Below are 21,183 nucleotides of genomic sequence, written 5' to 3'. Positions count from 1 at the left end.
TCATTTTACATTGTGGGCGATATATAGCTCTTCTTGATTTTGAGTGGGCGGGACAGGTGAAACTGCCCATTCTGTTTAACTACATACTTAGCTGAGATGTCTTAACACAAGAAAAAGACATGCAATGTCAACAGTTTTTATTAGTTTTTCCTAATAGGAGAGGTCTTTATCAGCAAAAAAAAAAGAAAAAAAAAAAAAAGCTTTAACATGTATTAAAATAATGGGGGCCAGATTGTAGCGGATCCTAACCCCTGGGCCTTATGTTTGACACCCCTCATTTACACTGTACCCTTAGTTTTTTCCAGACCTCAGAAATGATCTACTCTGTGAAAAGCTAATACTTTGCTTCAGTTAAGATTGCTGATGCATATCTGACTCAATGGAAAGCAGGTTAAATGGGTGTCTGATTTACGATGGTTATTTTATACCATCAACTGTAACACATTTAAAAAGAAAAAAAATTCCACCACACTTGTCTCAGAAACACACTTGACATGTCACACTTGCTCGCGTGCTCCTTTAAGCGCTAACTAACTAGCTAGTGGAAATGGGGCCATGGGGCCAAGCACTTAACACTCTGGCGTCAATGGAGCATAGCCAAGTCAACACCTGCTAACAAGCTGCTGGAAAAAAGAGAAAGCCACGCAGGCCAAAAAGAGAAAAAGGGGGGAAGAGGTGTAAAGTACAAAGAGTGAGAGAGCAAGTGAAGTGGAAGAGGGAGGAAAGAAGAAGATGCATATATGTGGATGAACAGAGAATTTGGATGCAGCCTTAAAGAAAAGAAAAAAGTGAAAAAAGGAAAGGGAATAGTAATTTATGAAGTGCAGTGGCTCTTTCATTCTTCTATTTCTCTCTCTTACCACTGACTCAACGCCTCTTGGTAGAGTTTTAATAGCCTTGGCCCTGACATTGAAAAGTCCTGGCAAGAACGCAAAAGCACACGCACACACATGCACAAGCGCAAGCCCCCATGGTTCCAAACAGGTGGTAAATATCAATTAAACCACCTTCCTCTTCCTGTTTCTCTTTCTCTGCCTACTTTATTTCTCATTTCAATAAAAAAGAAAAATATGTCTCCATTAGGACATGACTCTCAGGTGTCCAAAATGTATGGTCTGTGTGAATGTGTATGTGTGCATGGGCACGGTGCTCAGTGTGCCATGGAAACAGAGGGTGGAGCAGATGTTGGCTTTGCTTCATCTGCACTAACTCTATAAGCTTGATTAGAATGTCTCACAGCTCTATTTCAAGCGGCACGGAAATCTTTTAAGAGGAGTGGTGCAGAATATAGCGTTTGCACTTTTGGGTTTATTTCAAAATAAAAGCTGACTGTTGGATTTGTAAACCTTGAAAAACAAAAATGAATGCACAGAGGTCAAAGGTTAACCCTACCTGTAACGAAATATGTGCAGTTGGGCGGAGTTTTGCAGCTGGCAGCTCCACATACCCATCGCGACCCAGGAAGTGAACAGTGGCCATTTTGTCGCATTTGCTGCCATAGAAACCGGGCATGCAGCGGCAGATGGGCTCCCCAGCAACCACCAGGCACTGGGCGCCGTTTTGGCAATCGGATTGGTCGCAGGGGCTGGTCTGCAGCAAGATCATTGGTGGCGGGTTCTCACAGAAGAGCCCGCTGAGGCAGAAGTAGATTAAACAGAAGATAACTTATTTATAGAGCGTTAATTGGATGATTTGTTTATCTCTATTATGTGACAAAAGTTGTTTACTACTTGTTTTGTAATTTGTCTCTTTGAATTACAGGAGGAGATTGCAGTGGCTAAAACAGAAAGCTAATAATCTTGAAATATTGAATCGGAGACCTTTCCTCAGCATGACATTCCAAACAGATTCAGTATATTTTCTTGTTTTCACCTGGATCATTCTGAATCTGTGAAACAGAACTTTTCTTTGAACGTTCCTATTTTTCCCATACAGTCATTTTCTAATGGCTCTGTCTTCCCTTCCTTTCCTTTTCCTCTGCATATCTATGACTTTCTCTCTGTTTTTTCCCCCTCAGCCCCTGGTGATGAATTTGTTTCTCTCTTGCCAACAGTCCCTGCTATAATTAACCACATGGTGCTGCATCTGCAGCACACACACACGCGCAAACACACAGATGCACGCAGTAGGTCGAAACAGTCAAGTCTCTGATTATGAAGTGCCATCTGTATCCCCTCCCAGTCTGGCCCTCCAGTCTTTCACTGTGTTTGTGTCTGATTTGTTTCCATGAATCTCACCTGAAACCCTCTTTACAGACGCAGGTATAGCCATTGACGGCGTCCACACACTCCGCTCCGTGCTGACACTTGTTCTCCAGACAGTCATTATAGTCCTGCTCGCAGTGCTGGCCCACGTAGCCTGGTAAACACTCACACCTTGAGTGACATGGAAATAAGGATAAAATTACACAGTGTGTGGGCAACAGACTTTTCCTCTTGCCTACAGGTGTTTTACTGCATGAAGAGGTGACATGTTTGGTTCATTTCTACAGCTCAGTCAGTAACAGAGCTCTACTTTTATACCACATTTTCCCATTTCTCATGGATAAGTGTGGGAAATGTTTGTGTAAAAATATTTTTATATCAGTTCCACATTCGTAAAACATTATCCACACAGTAATGAGGAACAAACAGAATCGGCATTAAGTGAACACTTTTTAATGATCTTAACTCACTAATTAATTTAGATACTTATGAAATTATTATAGATCAATGTGAAAGGATTCTGCAAGAAACACATTAATTTAGGCTATTAAAAAACAAAACTTTTCAACATGGAAACCTTTAATCTGATAGCATAATAATTCATTATTTAACACTGACTATTGGGTTATACTGTATAAAAGGTTTAAACACACAAACCTTCAGTGTAATATAACATTTTCCCCTAAAAATGCTTTCACTTGTATCACAAAAAGCTAGCTTTAACATGGTGAGCTCACTGTCACTTTCACACAGTGTTTTTCAAGGATACCCAAATGTAACTGTTGCCCACCTGTAACCGCGGCCAACACGAAGGCACTTGGAGTCATGCTGACAGGGGTCAAAACCAGGGAGACAAGGGTCAGTAACCTCGTCACACAGGTCACCTGATGAAAACGAAAACATTTGCTGTCAGCAATTTAGAAACTGTGAGGCTTAATCATATTTTAGGCTTATGTTTTATGCCTGCTGGATCATCACTGAATGATCTGAATAAATATTTTCAGAATTTATGTGGGGAAAAAACTGTGAAGGTAAACAGAAAAATAACACTTCAGAAGAAAGATGGGAGTAGGGGGGCACACTAAACTTTTCACACGTACTCTCTGTAATCTTCAAATAGCAGTAGGGGGAAAAAAGCATCCTGGTCAAGGCTTTAGATGTGCTGTGGATGTGCTCATGCACAAAGGGAATAGCACTATCAGCATTTTCTCAGACCTGACGGAGAAGGGGGTTAATGCTCTCTGTAAAAGTGGAGGCGGTCTAAAAATGTACACACACATACACATGCTGAAAGGGTGAGAAGGGTTAACAGTGTGTTTAAAAGCCGTAGTTGAAGTTAGTGGTAGGAAGGAAGCGGGTATTGAGAAAGGTCAAGCACATTTCCATCATTCTCTGCCTGCTTTCATCTAATCCTGCTGCCTTCCTGCCCTGTCTGTCTCCAATACCCTTGCCTCAAATCACTTTTAGGCACAGGTTTTTTGAGCTACAGTACACCGCAATTTCTGAAATGATGGTTGACTTGTAAAAAAAAAGAAAAAAAAAGCATGCTGTGAAAGTAAATTTTAATTATTCAGTCTTTGAGCTCCCTAAGCAGACTATTTCACACTTCAGGCACTTTGTTAAAGATGCCAAAATTAATTTATCAATGTGGAATTACCTGAAATACCTTAGAATAATTATCATATGCAAATGAAACTGTGCTACAGAAGAAGATGTTAGACATGATTTTCCTGATTTAAAATCATTTTACACAATAATACGATCATATGGACATAGAATTGTGGGAGATAGCTTCTAATCAAAAGCGATTTTAACAGATATAAAGACACAAACTGTTGACACTACATCTATGCAACTTGGTTTATCTTCCGCCAAGGAGGGTAATGAAGTGAAGGTATGTGATCTTTGTGCTTTAGTGCTGCTTATTTCAGGAACAAGGCATCAGAGGTGGAAAACTAGGGACATGCAGAGTTCCAGAGCAACATATCTGAACATTGTTGAGAATTTTCTAAAACACTGATTATCTTATTGCCTTTTCCACCAAATTATTTAATACTTTCTGGATTGCAGGTTTTTTTTATTTCACAAAGGATTAATTATATTTTCTTGTGACCTCCTGACCTTTCCTCCATCATCTGTCTAAAATGGATTTTTTACCATAATCAAAATGCTAGTGTGACATTTAAATTGTTGAACACATTGAAGAAACCTTAAATGAGCTGTTTCAAAGGTCTTATGACATTAAATCTGGATTTTTCTCTCTGTGTTGCAAATATGACGTGACAGTCCTGGTTGCTGAGTTTGGAGAAAGGAGAGTGACTGGCAAAGTACTGTCCTCTTAATGTGACACCTGATGATTGCGCTGCGGTTCACTGAGCTAAGTGGGGAGTTCGGTGCCAGAGGAACCAGCTGTGCGCATGAACGTGTGTGTTTGTGTGCAACAGCTGTATGTGGTAAGGTAGCTGGCAGTGTGCAAGGTCTCCGAGAGCCAACAACGATAATGACATGGTGTGTGTGCTGCTGAGTGTGTATTGACTGAGGTTCAGTGTTAAAGGGGACCTCGTGTTCGTGTGTGTGCGTACGTGTGTGTGTCTTAGAGGACACTGTTACACACAGAAAAACTTAAATTCAGAGTCAGCAGTTTAGCTTCAGCGTGCCGGACTCTGCCAGGGCAGCTCTCGCTCCTCTCAGCCTTTGCCCTTTATCGGCAATTTCTTTACCCTTTCCGTTGCTCTGTTTATTTTTCCCTTTCCCTCTAGTACACAGTCAATCTTTGCCATTTCACTCTCATTCTCCTTCTCTCTCTCACTCATGTGACTGCTCTTTAAACCTCCTGCAGGAACAGTTTCAGGTCACTGCAGAGAGCCTGTCTATTACTAACTTACCATCCAGTAAACTGGAAAATATGATTTTGTAAGTGTGGGACTTGGTGACCCTCCCAGCCTCTCAGGGGCAAAGGCTGAGGGTACATTATTGAAAGTTTTTGTGTGTTTGTGTGGGCGTCTACCTGTGTAGTTTGGAGGACAGACGCAGGTGTAGTTGTTGATCCCATCGATGCAGGTGGAGTTGTTTTCACAGTCGTTGTCTTCGCAGTCATCTGGGTTTATCTCACAATGTTGGCCCTCAAAACCTGGCGGACACGCACAGCTACACATGCAAAAACACACAAAATGTGTATTATTACCTAGCAACTGGGCAAGATCTGAGAACTCATCATCAGCTCCTCTTAAATTCTCCTGTGAGAGAAGTTTAAAGAAGAACTATTGAATCTGTAGTTAATATTCTTACATCCTTTTCATTTAGACACTCCACTTCATGTCTCATTAAATTCCAACAAGTCGCAGCTATTCCTGCAGCACACATACTTCCTGTTAATCTATTTTCTGCGATAAAGATTAGGGAGAATCAATCCTCCCTTTCAAACACAGCCTTTTGATTTATGTCATCTCTCTTTCCTGATGGGAGATGTTTTATTAATAAATATCAGTCAAAATTCCTCAGGCTTCTACTGTCTCTTACAGTTAAAGAAAAAAACTTTAAAACAAAACACCCACCTCCAGCTAAAAGGAAGAAAAAAACAAAAGAGAACAAAAAATGCTGAGATACGCTTAGTTTGATGCCACTACGGTTGGACGCCGCCCACCTGGACCACTCAAAGGGAATTATCAAAGCTTCCTCCTCTCCTCCACTTCTTTCCCTCACCCACCTCTTTTCTCGTCGACCCTTGATCTCTTCCCCTTTTCACCCTTTGTATCTCAGTCAGGATAACTCCTTCAAACAGATCACAAACACGCACACTACCTTTAGGTGAAGATCACTCACCCACACACAAACACTCTAAGTCTAATAAATCCAACCGCAGCTGCCTTTGACAACTTGCCCTCTCTCTCACGACTCTGTTCTTCTGTTCATCTCCTAGACATGATTGATTTAAATTACTTTTATTGGGAAAAACTGAATTTTACATTAAGTTCACCCAATAAATGAAGCAAGAGGATAGCTGCTTGTCAGTGACAATTATCAACCCACACAAACCCATTCACTCTTTTTTGTGGCACAATGCTTTGTCCTTCCCACTTTTTTGTACATACAAAATGTGTTTAGTTCTTTCTCACCGCTTTCATTTCGCAACAAGTGAAATGAAAGCTTTGGTACCTACTTTGGTTCCTACAGTAAGGAGTTTTTTCTCATGTATCTCACAATTCTCACTGGTTACCACCTCCCTATCTGTTTTCCAGTTTAGAAAACCTGCACTTAAGCCTTCACTCAAAATGACATAAAATAAATTTATATTCTAAGATATAATGAGCCTATTATTGCAAGTTGTTCAGGCTAAAATATTCAGAAAAATGTGGGATACTTAAGCAGCAGAGACAAAGGGACCACTCCCAATCCAGATGACTTAATGAAGCAGAAGAAGAGAAAATAAAGGAAAAATAAAAGGAGTGATGAAGTAAAAAGAAAGGAAGAAGATATTAACTGTTCCCCATGAGAAAAAAAAAGAAATAAAAATGCAAAAACCACTGACTGGGTCAAGGATCACCGTTTCACCAATCAAATCCAAGTCCTGACATTTAAATTATATAGTTTGACAAATGGAGCTGTGCTAAGAACCAAAGTTAATTGGACTTCCTGAATATGCCCAACTGATTATATAACATGTTAAAATGTCAAAGGGGCATGGTCTCCTTCCCTTACTGTCTTTCTCCCTTTATTTCTGTCTCTCTCAGAGGTCACAGGGATCTACCTGTGTTTCTTTACCATTAAGGAATCATCTGAAAAGGGTAAAGAGACCCCTAATAGCATTACCACACAAGCCTTTAAAGGCCAGAAGCATATCAGAGCTTTTCAAAGGGCAAAGGCCTTGTTACTGGGGTTGAGAAGGAGACAAATCTGGTAGAAAGATATATGACAATTGTTGCAATTACAGCCGCTGTTTGTCACAAGACTTGGACAAAGGGCGACGTTTTGGAGCGACACTGATTACCCGGGCAGGCACGGTCAAGGATTCTCACACACACACACAGATTGCATTTGTTCTACCATGGGCGGTTATTAAGCAGGAAAATTAAATTTATATTCTAAAATATAACAAATCCAACTAGCAAGTCTCAAAGACTTCTTAAGTGAAATATAGTGTATTTGATGCGGTTTGATTCAATTTAATGGTGAAAGGGCCGTTTTGCTTAAAATGAACCACATTAAAAAGTCGTACCGCAAAGGGTCTGTTTTTAATTAGTCCCATTTCTAAACAATTGTTGGCCGTTTGATTACTTTTGGTCTGCGGCTTGTGCCATAATTTTCAGCACAAAGTAACTCTGGCCTTAGTTTTTTAGTCCAAATAGGATTAAGATTATAGGGGAGATGGAAGGCTTAAGGAAACAGTTCTCAATGTTTTAGGTCATAGCAATTTAGTATGTTTAAACAATTCTGCAATGTAACTTTCAGTATTTCAAGTTGCGTGCAAAAATCCAGGAGTAAAACATCTGCTTTGAGTGTTATCCACCCATTAAATGAACATTATCCACTGCAGTTAGATATGTCTAGCAGGTGCCCTCTTGTAGCCATCTGTGGGTCAGAAGGTGTATTATCATTTATCTAATTATTGCTAAAGGTAGAGAGATTATATAGGGCATCTTTGGGTCAAGTAAAACGTCCACTGGACTCTCTACCCTGGTAGGTTAGCAAGTACAGCTTTCTAACATGCAATACCTTTCAACCAAAAAAGTAACCATATTTTTTTCCTAACACTAACCAAGCAGTTATTTGGTATGTAAACTAAACCAATCAGCAAGCAGTTGTTTGGCTTAGTAAAAGTCTAGTCTCCTGGGTAAAAACTTAATTTACTTCATATGTAGAGATACTCTCTACATATGAAGATTTCTGCATCATCATCTATGTTTTCCTAGCACAACAACAACCACTAAATGAGGTGATAACAGTCTGTTGAACATACTAGTTGGCGGAGATGTGATCGCATATTCAAAAAAACCCCCAAGAAGATCAGGTGAGGATAATACCCTATATTATCAGAATCAAAATCAGAATAGTAATTAATCCCAGAGGAAATCATGTGGTCACATACACACAATGATGGCAACAGACACCCTGCTTTATGATCTGTTTCTCACTGCTGGAAGTACTCTGTTTGGTTTAGGCTTATGCTGCTTGAACTGAGGGTGCAGAAGGCAGCACAGCTAATACACATTTGCTTGCTGTGAATTCTCTGGACAATTACCTGTGCTATTCTCCTATGCATGTAATCAGAGTTAGTGGGTTAAAAACCCTTTGACATTACACATTTGCGTTCTCACCTAACCTGCACCTCAGCTGCACCGCATGTGCAAAAACAGGTAGCAATTCTGAATGTGTTGGGAAAAGATGGGTGGGAAAGTGAATGGGTGATGCACAATGTTATTTTCCCTAAAGCACTGCCAGTGAAAGGCTCTTGACCACTGGAGTTGCACTGCAGCTAGGATTCACACACTATGATTGTGTTGGGCAGCTCCTAATATGTGAAAGCGTATGAATGTAAAATAGGAAGGTTCCTGAAAATGAAGTAGCATGTTCAGCATGCTTTGAGAAAGTGAAAACATGAATATAAGGATCAGATAAATAATGGATAGCTCCTTGAATTATCCATTCCTCCATTTTCTTAACTATTCATACAAGACTATTCATGAAACACATGTTTGACACATTTTCAAAACCATCCCTGGTTTAACACCAAATTCTTCCATAGCCTTTTTGATTTTTACTGCAAAACCTGCCAGCTACACAAGGGTTTGAAAGCAAAACTAGAGCTGATAAACTCTGCATTTAAAAATTTGCTAAAGTAACTGTGTGTAGTGATAGTTTAGCATAAAAGTGTGAAGGTAATGTTCCCTTCAGATGAGAATACAGGGCAAGATTCTGAAAATGCCTCCGCTAATAGAGGGAGACAGCTGGGTAAAAAGGGCAATTAGATCTGACCCACGGCCTAAATGGATTTGAAGTTACTCTTCATTGTTATATTCCTCTCAGTGCTACATGTGACATGTGATTCTGACTGATCTAGTGCAAAATGTGTATTCTCCTAGTGGTTCATTAGTGGTTGCTAGAGGTTGACGACAGTCACAAGGTGAAATTGGTGCTGCACCTCCTTACAATTTGGTTGCGAATAGTTTACAGTGGCGGTATAAAAGATACCCCCTTGTCTGCAAGATCTGCAGGAGTTTTTTGCTAAGTGCCATCTTTGCAAGCAGTTCCATATAACGTCAGCCAGCAGACCCCAGAAACCAGTCGTAATTTTGAGACTAACAACTGGTACCACTGACAAAACTTCCACATAGCATAACACTTAATAACAAACACCGTTGTACCTGAAGTGGTCTTCATGGCCAGGATGAATGTGACAGGTTCCTCCATTAGAACAAGGAAAGCTAATGCAGGCATTGATTGGTATTTCACAGTCTTGACCCTAAAGGAGAGGAGAGGACAAGGCATGGCAAAGCAGTTAATAACTGAATATTATGTCTTCTGTTACTACTGAAATAAGTGAAGCTGTCATCAAACTTCTTCACTAGTGACATACTTTTACTGTCCGGCACATTACAGTTAAGTGTTCTTAATTTTATTTAAATGTATTTAAATTGACCACTTGGGAAAAGACAAATGTATGTAAGTATATATATGTTTATATTTATATATACATTATATCTAAATATATAGTTCCACTGATAAAGTTCTTTTTACTATTTATGTTGTGCTCTTGTAGTTTTTCTTTTAAGGATAACATATTTTTAAGGTGTGGTAAAAAAAAAAACACAAATGTAGTGGACATATTCATAAAACATGTCTACTTCTTTGATTCATTACTTTTCCTGGTAAGAAGTTTCATTCATCAGAGTCCTATAAATGTCATGAAATCATGTATCCATCAGCGTCCTTTCGCTGAGCATGCAGTCTTAACTCCACACCGACAAACCTCTGTCAGCCAATATACCCACTTGTTCTGATCAAAGCGCTTTATTTTTGTTTTTAATCTAAATCCATCTTTTTATTTCCTTTTCTATTTTATTCTTTACTTTAGAACTTCATGTTGTGGTCACAGCCTCCTTCATTCATTTCTCAACATATTTCTCACTGTTCCTTTATACTATGTGTTCTCTCCATTTCTCCCACAACACCTTACCTATGACATTTCTTGTTCTTTTCTTTAACTTACACCTCTATCATCCCATCTTTTGTACTTAATTGTTGTTTATTCCTCACGTCTTCCCTCTGACTTTCTTATTCTCACTCCTTATGTTCCTAGTTGCTTCTTTGAGTCTGAGTTCACACATTTTAATTAATGTTGTCCCAGTGGATGCCAGTAAGAAAAACATACACATAGACATGTACATAAACAGACACAAACATACACAGGCATGCACACTCCAGCAGTCCTTCCCACACTGTGACCTTGGCAAGTGATGTGTTAATTAAAAGCAAGACCAAGGCTTTCTCTTGTAAAAGCGCAAAGGTTATGCAGCATGTGTTCTTGTAAAACCCAGAGTCCTTGCACAGATACTCACGTGCACATATACATGCACACAAGCACAAACAGATATGCATGCAGTCTATTCTTTAGAAGCTGGAGCTCAAGGATCTCTAAATACAGATACGCAAATAAGGGGTATGCCGATGAGTACAATGAGTACAGTTTCAGTCACCATTAGTTCTACTTTGGATCCTCCGTTCATGCTACAGGATGAAAGCAACCCCTACATTTAAAATCAGTGTCATAAACAACTATTTATGACTTTCTTTTTTTGCAATGTACAGTAAGACACCACTGATATGCACATGCTCGCCTATGCAAACTGCACTGAGTAGAAGATGTGCATGTCTTTTCTAATGCGAACTATGAATATCGACAGCTATAACACCCTTTATCTTTTGATCATTCAGTACCTACAGTGCAGTCAGCTTCGGTCCTCATTTCTCTATTGATAGACAAGTAGATACATTATGCATACAAGGCCAGAGCTAAGCCTGATAATACTCCTAATGCCAGAGGATTATGCAGCCTGGCTAGTCATCTAGGACACCTTTCAAAAAAGCAACTATTTCTAGAAAAAGTGAAAATTTTGCTGCGTGGTGCACTCTATAATTCAGAAGAGTTGAAATAAAAAGGAACCACTAAATAGTACGCAGTTACAAGGCTGTAGGCGCGGGAATCAGGATAACACGGCACCAGAGGTTCAAGGACTGATTTCGACTGCCTCCATATCAACTGAAAAAAAATTTCACTTTTGATAAATCACTTTGTAAATACTTCCAAAAACACCAGCAAGTATGGCAAGCCTGATAACAACCAAGCATTATGACTGCAATATATCAATATAACATTTTTATGAGACCATGATGGAGTGCAAGTTTAATCAAACTTATAAATTAAAGTACACACTGACCAAAAAAGGAAAATGTATATTCTAGTGGCTATATTATAGTTTCAGATGTGGACCAAGAAAAAAAGTTTTAAAAGCGAAACATATTATCTCTGACAGCCACCTTCAGTGCGTCTCTGTCTGCTGATATTCTTACCTTGAATCCATATGGACAGGTGCAGTGGTAGGATCCTGCGGCATTGGAGACACAGGTACCATTATTTTGGCAGGGAGCTGAAAGGCAGGGGGCGCACTTTGACATCAGGTTGATATCCACTGGACCTACAAATGATAACAGAAGTGGGAGAAAGCAGAAAGAAGAAGGAAAAGTGTCAGAGATGTGCACAAGAACACGTGTGATCTCTCTCAAACTCAAGCTATGTAGAGGCAAGAAGTAGAGTAAGATGAGATCATTTTTAGTTCATGACATGATGCATCTTTATGCAGCACTAGGTTTGCTCATGGAGTCCCTGCCCACTTTATAAACTCACAAACATAGTAAACAATGGTCATGTAATGCAGCTTCATTCTTTTGTGTAAGAAGTCTGCTTCACAGTTCTTTTCCCCTCTGGTCTGATAGCAGAGAAGCCCTTGATGAGGTGTTAGAGGTCTGCTGATTCTATATGAGTTAGGTAGAGGGGATTTATTTTATACATTTATATCTATGGTCAATCCTCTAATATAGCATGATGTATTACCGGCTGAGCTGATCCAACAGGCTAAAGGCTTGAGTGTCTCGCAACTCAAAATGGATCAGTCAAATGAATATGTTTGGGCTTTAAGCCACTACTCTTACCACCCAGCTAACAGGGAAAAAAAAACAGCCTCAGCAGCCTAAACAAATAATCTGCATTTCATATAAGCTTGTTGATTTTTGACCATGAGCTGCCATTCTCATCTAAAGCTGTGAAACTCAATCTAAGGCAAGGCTAAAGTCATAATGTTTTCTCCCAAATGGCCTAAAACTAAAACTCAGTAGTTTTAGTGGGAAGAAAGTAAACTGCAAACAAAAGCTACAATGAAATAAACACACTTGAGTCTGTATATTTAATAATAACAGCCCAATCTAGTCTAAATCCAGGGATTACATGAGTGGTAAAACAGACCAAAACAGTAAAATATATTGTACTTAGTACTATGAAAATATGTGTACTTACCTTTGCACTGAAATCTGTTCAATGGTGTGGTGAGCAGCAGTCTGTCAGCCATGTCAGGAGGTCCAGTACAGCGAGCAATGCCTTAAATACCAATTTTAAGTCAAAAGATATTCAGTATTTTTCTTATATGCAGCATTAGATGTTGGTGAACACAAGTTTTTGTTTGAACAAATACAAGCATATTGACTGTGATTTCTTACCAGGCTCTTTAAAGCCAGCCTTGACCCACTGAGAGAGCCAGCGCAGATCACAGTTACAGTACAATGGGTTGGCACCAAGAGCCCTAAACAAAGTTAAAAGCATAAACCAATACACATTTACTCTGTGGATACACATATGTAGAAGTGCAGATGCAGTACAGACCAAAGCTGTACTTACAGGTGGGAAAGAGAGCTGAGGTGGTTGAAAGCTCCCTCCGGAATAGTTGAAAGGTCATTACCATGAAGAGTCCTGGAGGAGAGAAGCAGAGAGCAAAACAAGAGCATATAAATATTAATCATACCAGCGACCTTGTTACGCATTTAAAAAGGAACATTTTGACCCACTGTTACTGTTATTCTGTAGTTAATTAATTTAATTAAGTACTCTGTGTTTCTTAATCATTCTTTTGTAGCAAGGGAGGAAAAGTGAAAGAGCTTTTGACCTCGGTCCAAGATGCTGTTACAGAGTACTGTTACGTCCTTATCCACTTGCACCACAACATGACCAATTTTGTGAGTACTGCTTCAGTAAATGCTTTTTTTTTAGTTGGTCTCCCTTCATATGGTACAATTTCAAGAGGTCATACACAGTAGAGAGCCTTTATGAGGCGTGGTGATCTAACTCTGTAGATAACCTCAGGACCTTTGCTGGGGTCTCTTATATTTTCCTATTTTGGTGCCTTGAGACAAAAGGACGTTGACATTCTACAGACCCTCACTGTGTCCATTGACTGAAAGGTAGGGTAGGGTACAATGAACTCTGTGGGATGAAAAAAAATCCAAACATATGCATTACATATGACTCTTGATTAAATATTTCTGCATAGAGTTCCAACTATATATGATAATTGGCTCACTGTACAATTTGTTAGGTACAACAACTACCTGTTAAACCAAATATTTAGCATCAAACATCAGCCAAAACCATGGCAACAACATTAGAATTAGAAGAAGATTTGTGGAGCCAGGGATCAAACCACTGACCTTTTGACTAGTAGATAAACTAGTAGGGTGTAATAGTAGAGGTTAATTTCTTGGCACACTTTGCTCCTCTTACTAATTGAGCAAAACCCAAACAAGGTGTACCGAACATAGTGCCCACTGAGTGTGCATACACTATACACAGCTATTAGTTTTAACCTTGTGGTTTAATAATTAGATTTGTATCTTAAATGTGCAGCTAAGGTTTAACCATAGCTGGCAAGGAGCTATTGACCAATGTTAAAAAGGATTATATCCAAGGAAAACCTATTGTGTCTCATCCATCATATCAGAGCTAAATGAAAGTGACTGCCCAGTTGCCTAATACTCAATTTGGAGCAAGCTAATACACCAGTCTAACCCTTATAGCTGCATGCTAAATTATTCAAATTTATTTGTGGTTCCTCAGTAGCAGACACACCATCATACCCTTCTATAATGGAAAATAAATAAAATATTTATGAAAGAATAACACAAAATAAACAGAAAGCCTTTTTTCATTGTTGTGCAATAAAGCTTGTTCGGGTCTCTGAATGGAATATAAACTGTCTCATACGGTCATCTCGCACACGGTGGTGCGCGAGCGATCATGTGTGTCGCAGTAGAAAACTGCAGGTTGAGAAGCGTATTAGTGTTGATGTGTGCATTTTTGTTATGTACCACTGGGTTTGCATGTATGTGTTTGTGTCTGTAGATGTGTGTCTGAAACTTTTTGTCTCTAAGGGCTTAGAGACTTCAGAGTGTGCGTGTGTGTGTCCTTTGTGTGTCTATCCATTGGAGTGTGCTGCCTGCTGGATAGAAGTTCACATTCCATTAGAGTGAAGGGCTGTAGCAGGGGACAGCTATCAAACCCCCAGTATTGGAAAAACTGTGCATGTGTATGTATGTGTACTTGATTTTTGTGTGTGTGTGTGTGTGTGTGTGTGTGTGTTATCGCTGCTTAATGGCTTCAAATGTTTATGTGCATCTCTGTGTGCGTTTGTGTAGCAATGTATGGTGGTCTAACAGCCCCCGTCTATGACTAGCCCAAGGGGGGTTGTGGGTAATGAGGAAGTGACAGTGATGACTGCCTGGCAACCAGTTGCTATGCAGGGGCAGAGAGGGATCAGTCCCGACGGTAACATCAACTAAAATGAAAGCAAGAAAGCAAAAAAAAAAGAAGAAGAAGAAAAAAAAAGCGGTCACTAACTTCTGGAAGGTGAAAGCATCATAACAGATAACGCCAGTACAAAGAGAAATGGCTGAAAACAAATCTGAATTCTCTGAGAGTGAAACTCTGACTTTTTCTTGCTAAAGTTTTGCTCACAATAATCACCACTGAAAGCTAACTCATATGAAAATGAAAGTATATTTTGAGCCAAGAGCTGTACCAAGATTAAGAGCCTCAACACTGCCATTGTTTAAATATTTTAGATTATGAAACAAAAAACATTTTACCACTCTAACCACAGCAAGACCACTTAGGCTGCGCAGAAATCCAAAGTTATTCAGCAAAGCAAAAGAGAAAAGCAGCCTTGGTAGAGGCAGTGTAGTTTTTCATCGACAAAAGCCACCTCTCTTGGCTTTTTTGTGGCTTTTTTCTCCTGCAGAATTCAGATGTGGTAGTGAGACTTTGCTGGAAAGACTATTGGAAAGACTGCTGTTGTCTTGGCTTTCTGACATCACACTTTAATCACTATCATATTGTCAGAAGTTGTAATTTGAATAATCTGACCCTTTAAATGGAGATTAAAAAAATGACCTTTACATAAACATTATGAGATTTTTTTCATTTACAGCTTTAACTTCAGACCTCACTATAGTGAACGGGTGTTTTCAAGGAGCCGTGACATAACTAAACAAAGCTTTCGAGGATAACCAGCTTCAACCTTCAGTGATTCTTATAGGCTTTATTCAGAGAATAGCTTAACATTATCTCTGATGAAAGCTTAAAATATTCACCAGTGTCACCCTTGCTTAATAAACTTAAGGTATCACAGCAAAACTGACACTAATAAATTTAGATTTATGATACTCAAGCAACCCCACACTTAAGGATCAATACGATTTGCTGTTATACAAGTATGTTATGTAGATGTTTACACTTGTGTGCACTGCATACACAGATTGGATAGTATATTCATATTTTTGTGTGTGTGCAGCTCGTTCCGTATGTGTGAGGCAAGCTGGTCAGACAGCAATAGTCACATGCACACTCTGTGTAGGCACGCATGTGGGTTTGTGAGACAGAGGGTGGACAGCCAAATGGATGACTGAGAGAAACAGAGGCTGAAGGTCGATTCATCAAACACAACATTGGGCGGAAGAGAGAGAAAAGGAGGAGAGGATAGATAGAGGAGAGCGAGAGGGAGAAGCGCATGGCGAGAGGCAAAGAATTCAGATAGAAAGGGAGTATTAAAGAAATGGGAGAGTGTGACTTTTATCTTATTCTAGTACCCTGAAACAACAGATGATTGGGTGGACTGTGACTCATTTTGCAAGTGAGTCTTAATATGGAAATCAGCCTGAAATCAGAGGAGTGATTAAACTTTGATTTAACTCTGTAATATAACAGGCAAGGGGGAGTGTTGAATATTGAATCCACTGCGGCACTTAAAGATGAAGCTTGCTACTCACAGCAGGCGAAGTGACTTGAGCCCATCGAAGGCATGGACAGGGATGCAGCGAATCTGGTTATAACTGAGGATTCTGTAAGACAAAGGACACAAACAAGGTCACAAGATTTAGCTCTACATCAGGAGGCTTTTTGGGTTTTCTTGTTTGTTTGTTTTTTCAAAATATGAAAAAAATATTCAAGAGATGACACAGTAGGTTTGGTTTTTATAAAAACTTGGTACAGAACCTTTTGCCACTGAAGGCTAGACAATGAAAATTAACACCAGGGGCACATTTCAAATACATTAGAAAAAAAATAGTTAAAGATAAAAACACCTGCCAGAGGCAAAGGTCAAAGAAAAGTCTGGAAAGTCAAACTCCCACACCACAGTTAAATGTTATTTCTTTTAAAACTGCTAATGAATCCAAATTTGAGTTTGGCAACAAATGACAGATAATGAAGCGTCCCTTAAGGATGCTATTATTATTTGAACACAATTTATCATGGTGGCTAATAATGATCCTAATGTAATAAACAGACACTATCTGAGATGTATATTCACTAAAATAGCAGCCAAGGTAGTAGCCAAGATTATTCCTCAGCATAATGCTCAATGAAGCAATGCCTAATGATAATTACTGACTGTCAAGAAGCTTAATCCTCATCTTCTCTGTTTCACCAGTGACCTGGACCCATTGAGAAAAGATCCCAACGGCCAAGAACAATGAATCCTGGAAAATCTGATGTGCTACCTTCAAATCTTCCCTAGGTGTGATTGAGCTGTGCACAGGATTTGTATCTGGTGCTATCTAGGCGCAGAGAGTAGAAATCTGTAGTTGCAGGAGGTAGCTTGGAGGCGTGAATCAATGTGACTTTATGAAATATGAAACAGGGCGTTGCTGGAAAAAAAGTAAGTTGATATAAAGCCATTGTGTTTATAGATTGTTAGCTTAAATAGAGAGGCAAAACTAAAGTTAATTCCATAAATTAAAAGAATAATTTATGTAACTTTATGTAACTTTAGGTAACTTTATGAAAATTCCCGCAGAGGTAAAAAAAAAGAAAAAAAAAGAGGGAGATGGGATAAAAGCAGGAAGAGGAGCCAACATTTCAACAGGATATTTCAACAGGATCATTAAGTGGAGACAAAAAGGAAAATATTTTAAATATGAAAAATGCATTGGGGCAAAAAAAAGAACATATCATATGTGTATGTTAGAATAGAAATAAAGGAAGAAGAAGATACAAGAGGAGGCTGAGATGAGTGGATGGGGGTGTGTGGGGGGGGTGTGGGGGGGGTGGGGTGGATGAAGAAGCGATAAACCTTAAACGAGAGACTGGAAAATGAAAACAAGGACAAAGAGAAATTAGGAGGAAGACAAAAGTATGGAAAGAAAAAAAATTGAGAGTAGAAAACGTTAGTTTAACTCGTCTTTGAAAACCTTATACATGTGCATGTGCATGTACATGTACAGGTTTATGCATCAATAGGTACATATGTTGCCATGGTAACTTACAGTGTGGCTAGTTGAGTCATGTTGTTAAAGGTGTATGGGGCCAAAGCACTGATGCTGTTGTTGCTCAGGTCCCTGTGTCGACAGAAACTTACATGAGGGACCCATACACACACATACTGCATGCATCCATATTGGTTTCGTAAACTGGAAAATGATGTGGCATATGTGCATTCTGTTCAAGGTTATGTGAGAGGTACATACACCAGCGACAGCTGTTTCAGGTTTGCCAGCTCCTTGGGCACAGATGTCAGCATATTACCCTCCAAGTAACTGCAAGAAAAAAAATGCATACTTAATATAGTATTTATTACATACACAAATATAGCCATGTGGAGGGGTGAATTGATGCCAAGGGAGCAAGTAAAAGTTTTGGATTACTAACTTGTGTCTCATCAACAGTGTGGAATGATACAGAAAGCAGACAAGAAGAGAAGAAGGGTATAAGTTTGTGCTGTTGGTAAGAAGAGTGAATGAATGAGATGTAGTGCATAACAACCAGCATAACAGGAATGGAGCTTCTTGCATCCACTAGCTTTGACTGTGAAGAAAACAAAAGAACTAATTTAAAACTGGCCATCTCCCATTTATCTCCCATTAGGTTATTTGGTGACTGGCTGTAGGTGTAAATGTGAGTATGAATGGTTGTCTGCCTTTGTCAAAGTCTCCGTGACCCTGAACTGAACAAGCAATTAAGGAAATGGATGAATGGACATCACACGTTCAAGGTTGTGTGGCTGTGCACTTCTGGGCCACTCCACAGACATTCCTTTCAGATCATTTGCACATGTATGTTTGCGATTTCCCTTTGGACCACAAGCTTCTTCAGACAGCACACATTAGCATCTGTGTCAAACTGACCCAATCTTTATGTAGACTGAGAGAAAAAAATAGAGTTTTCAATGGAAGGATCTGCAACAACCAAGCCAGAAGTTGCCACATCAGGTCGAGAGCTTGACAGTTTTGTTTTTTTTTGTGTTTATGATCTGTTTTTGTTTTGTTTTTTGTCTCCCAGGGCTAGTCTGTCAAGAGGTGTACTGTCATGTCCTGGGGTGTTATTAGAGAGAGAACATTAGCCAACATGTGCTGGTACATAGCAAATAAAAAAAGGGAATTTTTGGCCACACTAAAAGATTCTTTATTCAACAGCATCCCTGTTCATTAGAACACCTTCACGTGTACTTCTCTTTCCTGGAGGAGGACACAAATGCAGGTGATCAGAAGGGGAATTCCACATAGTGAATTAAAAAGGCAGCAGCCACTCTAGAAGGGGTGCAGTGCTTACGTGGGGTAGTGCATTGAACGGGGAGATGGTCAAATTTAAATGACTGTGATGCTGTTATAGTGTTGGGTTGCTGAGCTTTATAATTGCATCTTAATGATGTCTGTGTTTTTACTATGTTTAAAAGGAAGAAAAAGGGGAAACACTGTTACATTATGTTATATGAGCAAAGTTCTGTGTTAGACATACAGAGAATTTTCACATTCTGGCGTTTCTTTCTTGCTTTCTAATATTGTGAGAAACAAAATAAAGGTATACACACAAGCATACACATATTTTATGATGCATTAGTCTCTGTTTGTCTCTCTCAGGTCATAAGTAGGTCATGTGGACAGTATGATGGAGTGTCTTCTTCAGCCTGATCAATACCTAATCACTGCTATTGACCCTGTGGAGCAGGCCTATTTCACAGCTAGAGGGGTTCCTCTGTGTTTGTGTATGTGCATGTGGTTGTGCATGAGCATGTACGTGTGCGCAATAATTCACCATTACTTTGTTCCTACTTCTTTTTAAATTTCCTAATCATAATTAACATTAAGCCTTGTTTTATCTTTGATGATTAACAATGTCTCTTTATTACAAGGATTCCTGATAGCTTGAAATTAATGAAAGATATAAAGCAATTCTCTTGAAGCACCAATTTAATCATAAAGCAAACAAACAATTATTCATATTTTTTACATTATTTCTACAAAAGATTTAATTTTTTTTTAATGGACATTTTATTGAGGTTAATGACTCTGATTTCACCTAATTATTATAGGAAACAGCATGAAAAATTGTCACTGCTCTGGCGAGATTTTATATGAGAGAAAAATGTGTATTGAAGCAATTGACACTGTAGCATTAAAACTAGTTATAAAGCAATTTTTAAGATGGTAAAATAAAAAAATAACACAAGGACACTCATGATAATACCTCTCAACTATATAAGATCCTACTGTGTAGTGGTAGTTAGATTTAATAACTGGGTTGCTTCATAGATTTGTAACATCAGCATGTAATTATATAGAAGCACAAGTACGTCTACTGTATACCTAAAATCCTAAAGACACAAAAAGAAAGAAAGCAGGAGAATGTGCGTAATTCACTAATTGGTATGCTAGTTTCTGAAGCAGGAGAGCAAACTGCAGCATCACTAATGCAAAGTGGGACTATATGTGTTTATGGAACTTTTGCATGCTATTTGACGGCATACAATTTTTTCTGTGACTGTATATGCATGCTATAATTGATGTCTGTTTCTGAATGTTTGAGTATGCACATTCATGTAGTGAAGCTTGTGTATGTATGTGTGTGTGTGTTACAGTGCAAGCAAGCCTGTCTCACAGCTCAGTGGTGTCCTTGGGAATGCCCTTGGGCAGAGAGTGCAGCCCTCTGTTGCTGCATCGCACCACGCCGTCTGAGCACGTGCAGACGTCAGGACAACCAGACGCAGGAAGGCAACCATTATCCTCAGCACCTGGAGAGAGGGGAGTAGAGAGAGTAGGATATTAGCATGAGGAGGAGGAGGAGTAGATAGATGGATAAATAGAGGTGCAGAGAAAAAACAACAAAGAGAGGAAAAGGGAGGAAAAAAACAGCTTTTGAAAAAAAGTTAGGACAAAACAGGGAGAGAGAAAGAGCTAAGAGAGAAAAAGGGACAGATAGAGATACAGCTTGAACAATAAGTAAGACACTTGCTCAAATCAACTCAACGCTTTTTAGAAGTACTCAGACCAGATATTGCTAAAAGCTATATGGATGTATTTCAACATATGGCTCAGCACATGCAGCTGGGTCACAGAGATTTTAAAAATCCTCAGATGATTCAGGAAACCAACAAACCAAAAAAACCCA

At 39.2% G+C, this 21,183-nt stretch overlaps 1 protein-coding gene across 2 annotated transcripts in view; it reads right to left on the bottom strand.

Annotated features, from left to right (window-relative positions):
• slit3 (slit homolog 3 (Drosophila)) overlaps positions 1 to 21,183 on the bottom strand; it is a 235,791-nt gene that overhangs the window by 14,230 nt on the left and 200,378 nt on the right. For both annotated transcript variants that reach the window (XM_084907796.1, XM_084907804.1), the window contains 13 exons: positions 20,674 to 20,806; positions 18,267 to 18,335; positions 18,066 to 18,137; positions 16,569 to 16,640; positions 13,150 to 13,221; positions 12,972 to 13,054; positions 12,772 to 12,852; positions 11,772 to 11,896; positions 9,566 to 9,663; positions 5,212 to 5,351; positions 2,995 to 3,088; positions 2,238 to 2,375; positions 1,393 to 1,633 (listed from right to left, as the gene is read on the bottom strand). In XM_084907796.1, the coding sequence (XP_084763922.1) occupies positions 1,393 to 1,633; positions 2,238 to 2,375; positions 2,995 to 3,088; positions 5,212 to 5,351; positions 9,566 to 9,663; positions 11,772 to 11,896; positions 12,772 to 12,852; positions 12,972 to 13,054; positions 13,150 to 13,221; positions 16,569 to 16,640; positions 18,066 to 18,137; positions 18,267 to 18,335; positions 20,674 to 20,806 (1,418 nt within the window). The remainder of the gene's footprint in view (positions 1 to 1,392; positions 1,634 to 2,237; positions 2,376 to 2,994; positions 3,089 to 5,211; positions 5,352 to 9,565; positions 9,664 to 11,771; positions 11,897 to 12,771; positions 12,853 to 12,971; positions 13,055 to 13,149; positions 13,222 to 16,568; positions 16,641 to 18,065; positions 18,138 to 18,266; positions 18,336 to 20,673; positions 20,807 to 21,183) is intronic.

Source organism: Perissodus microlepis, chromosome 2 (genome assembly GCF_051167445.1).
Source record: "Perissodus microlepis isolate ML-2025 ecotype Zambia chromosome 2, ASM5116744v1, whole genome shotgun sequence".
NCBI lineage: Eukaryota > Metazoa > Chordata > Actinopteri > Cichliformes > Cichlidae > Perissodus > Perissodus microlepis.
Note: the sequence above shows the minus strand (reverse complement) of the source record. Positions and strands in the feature narration are given on the sequence as shown.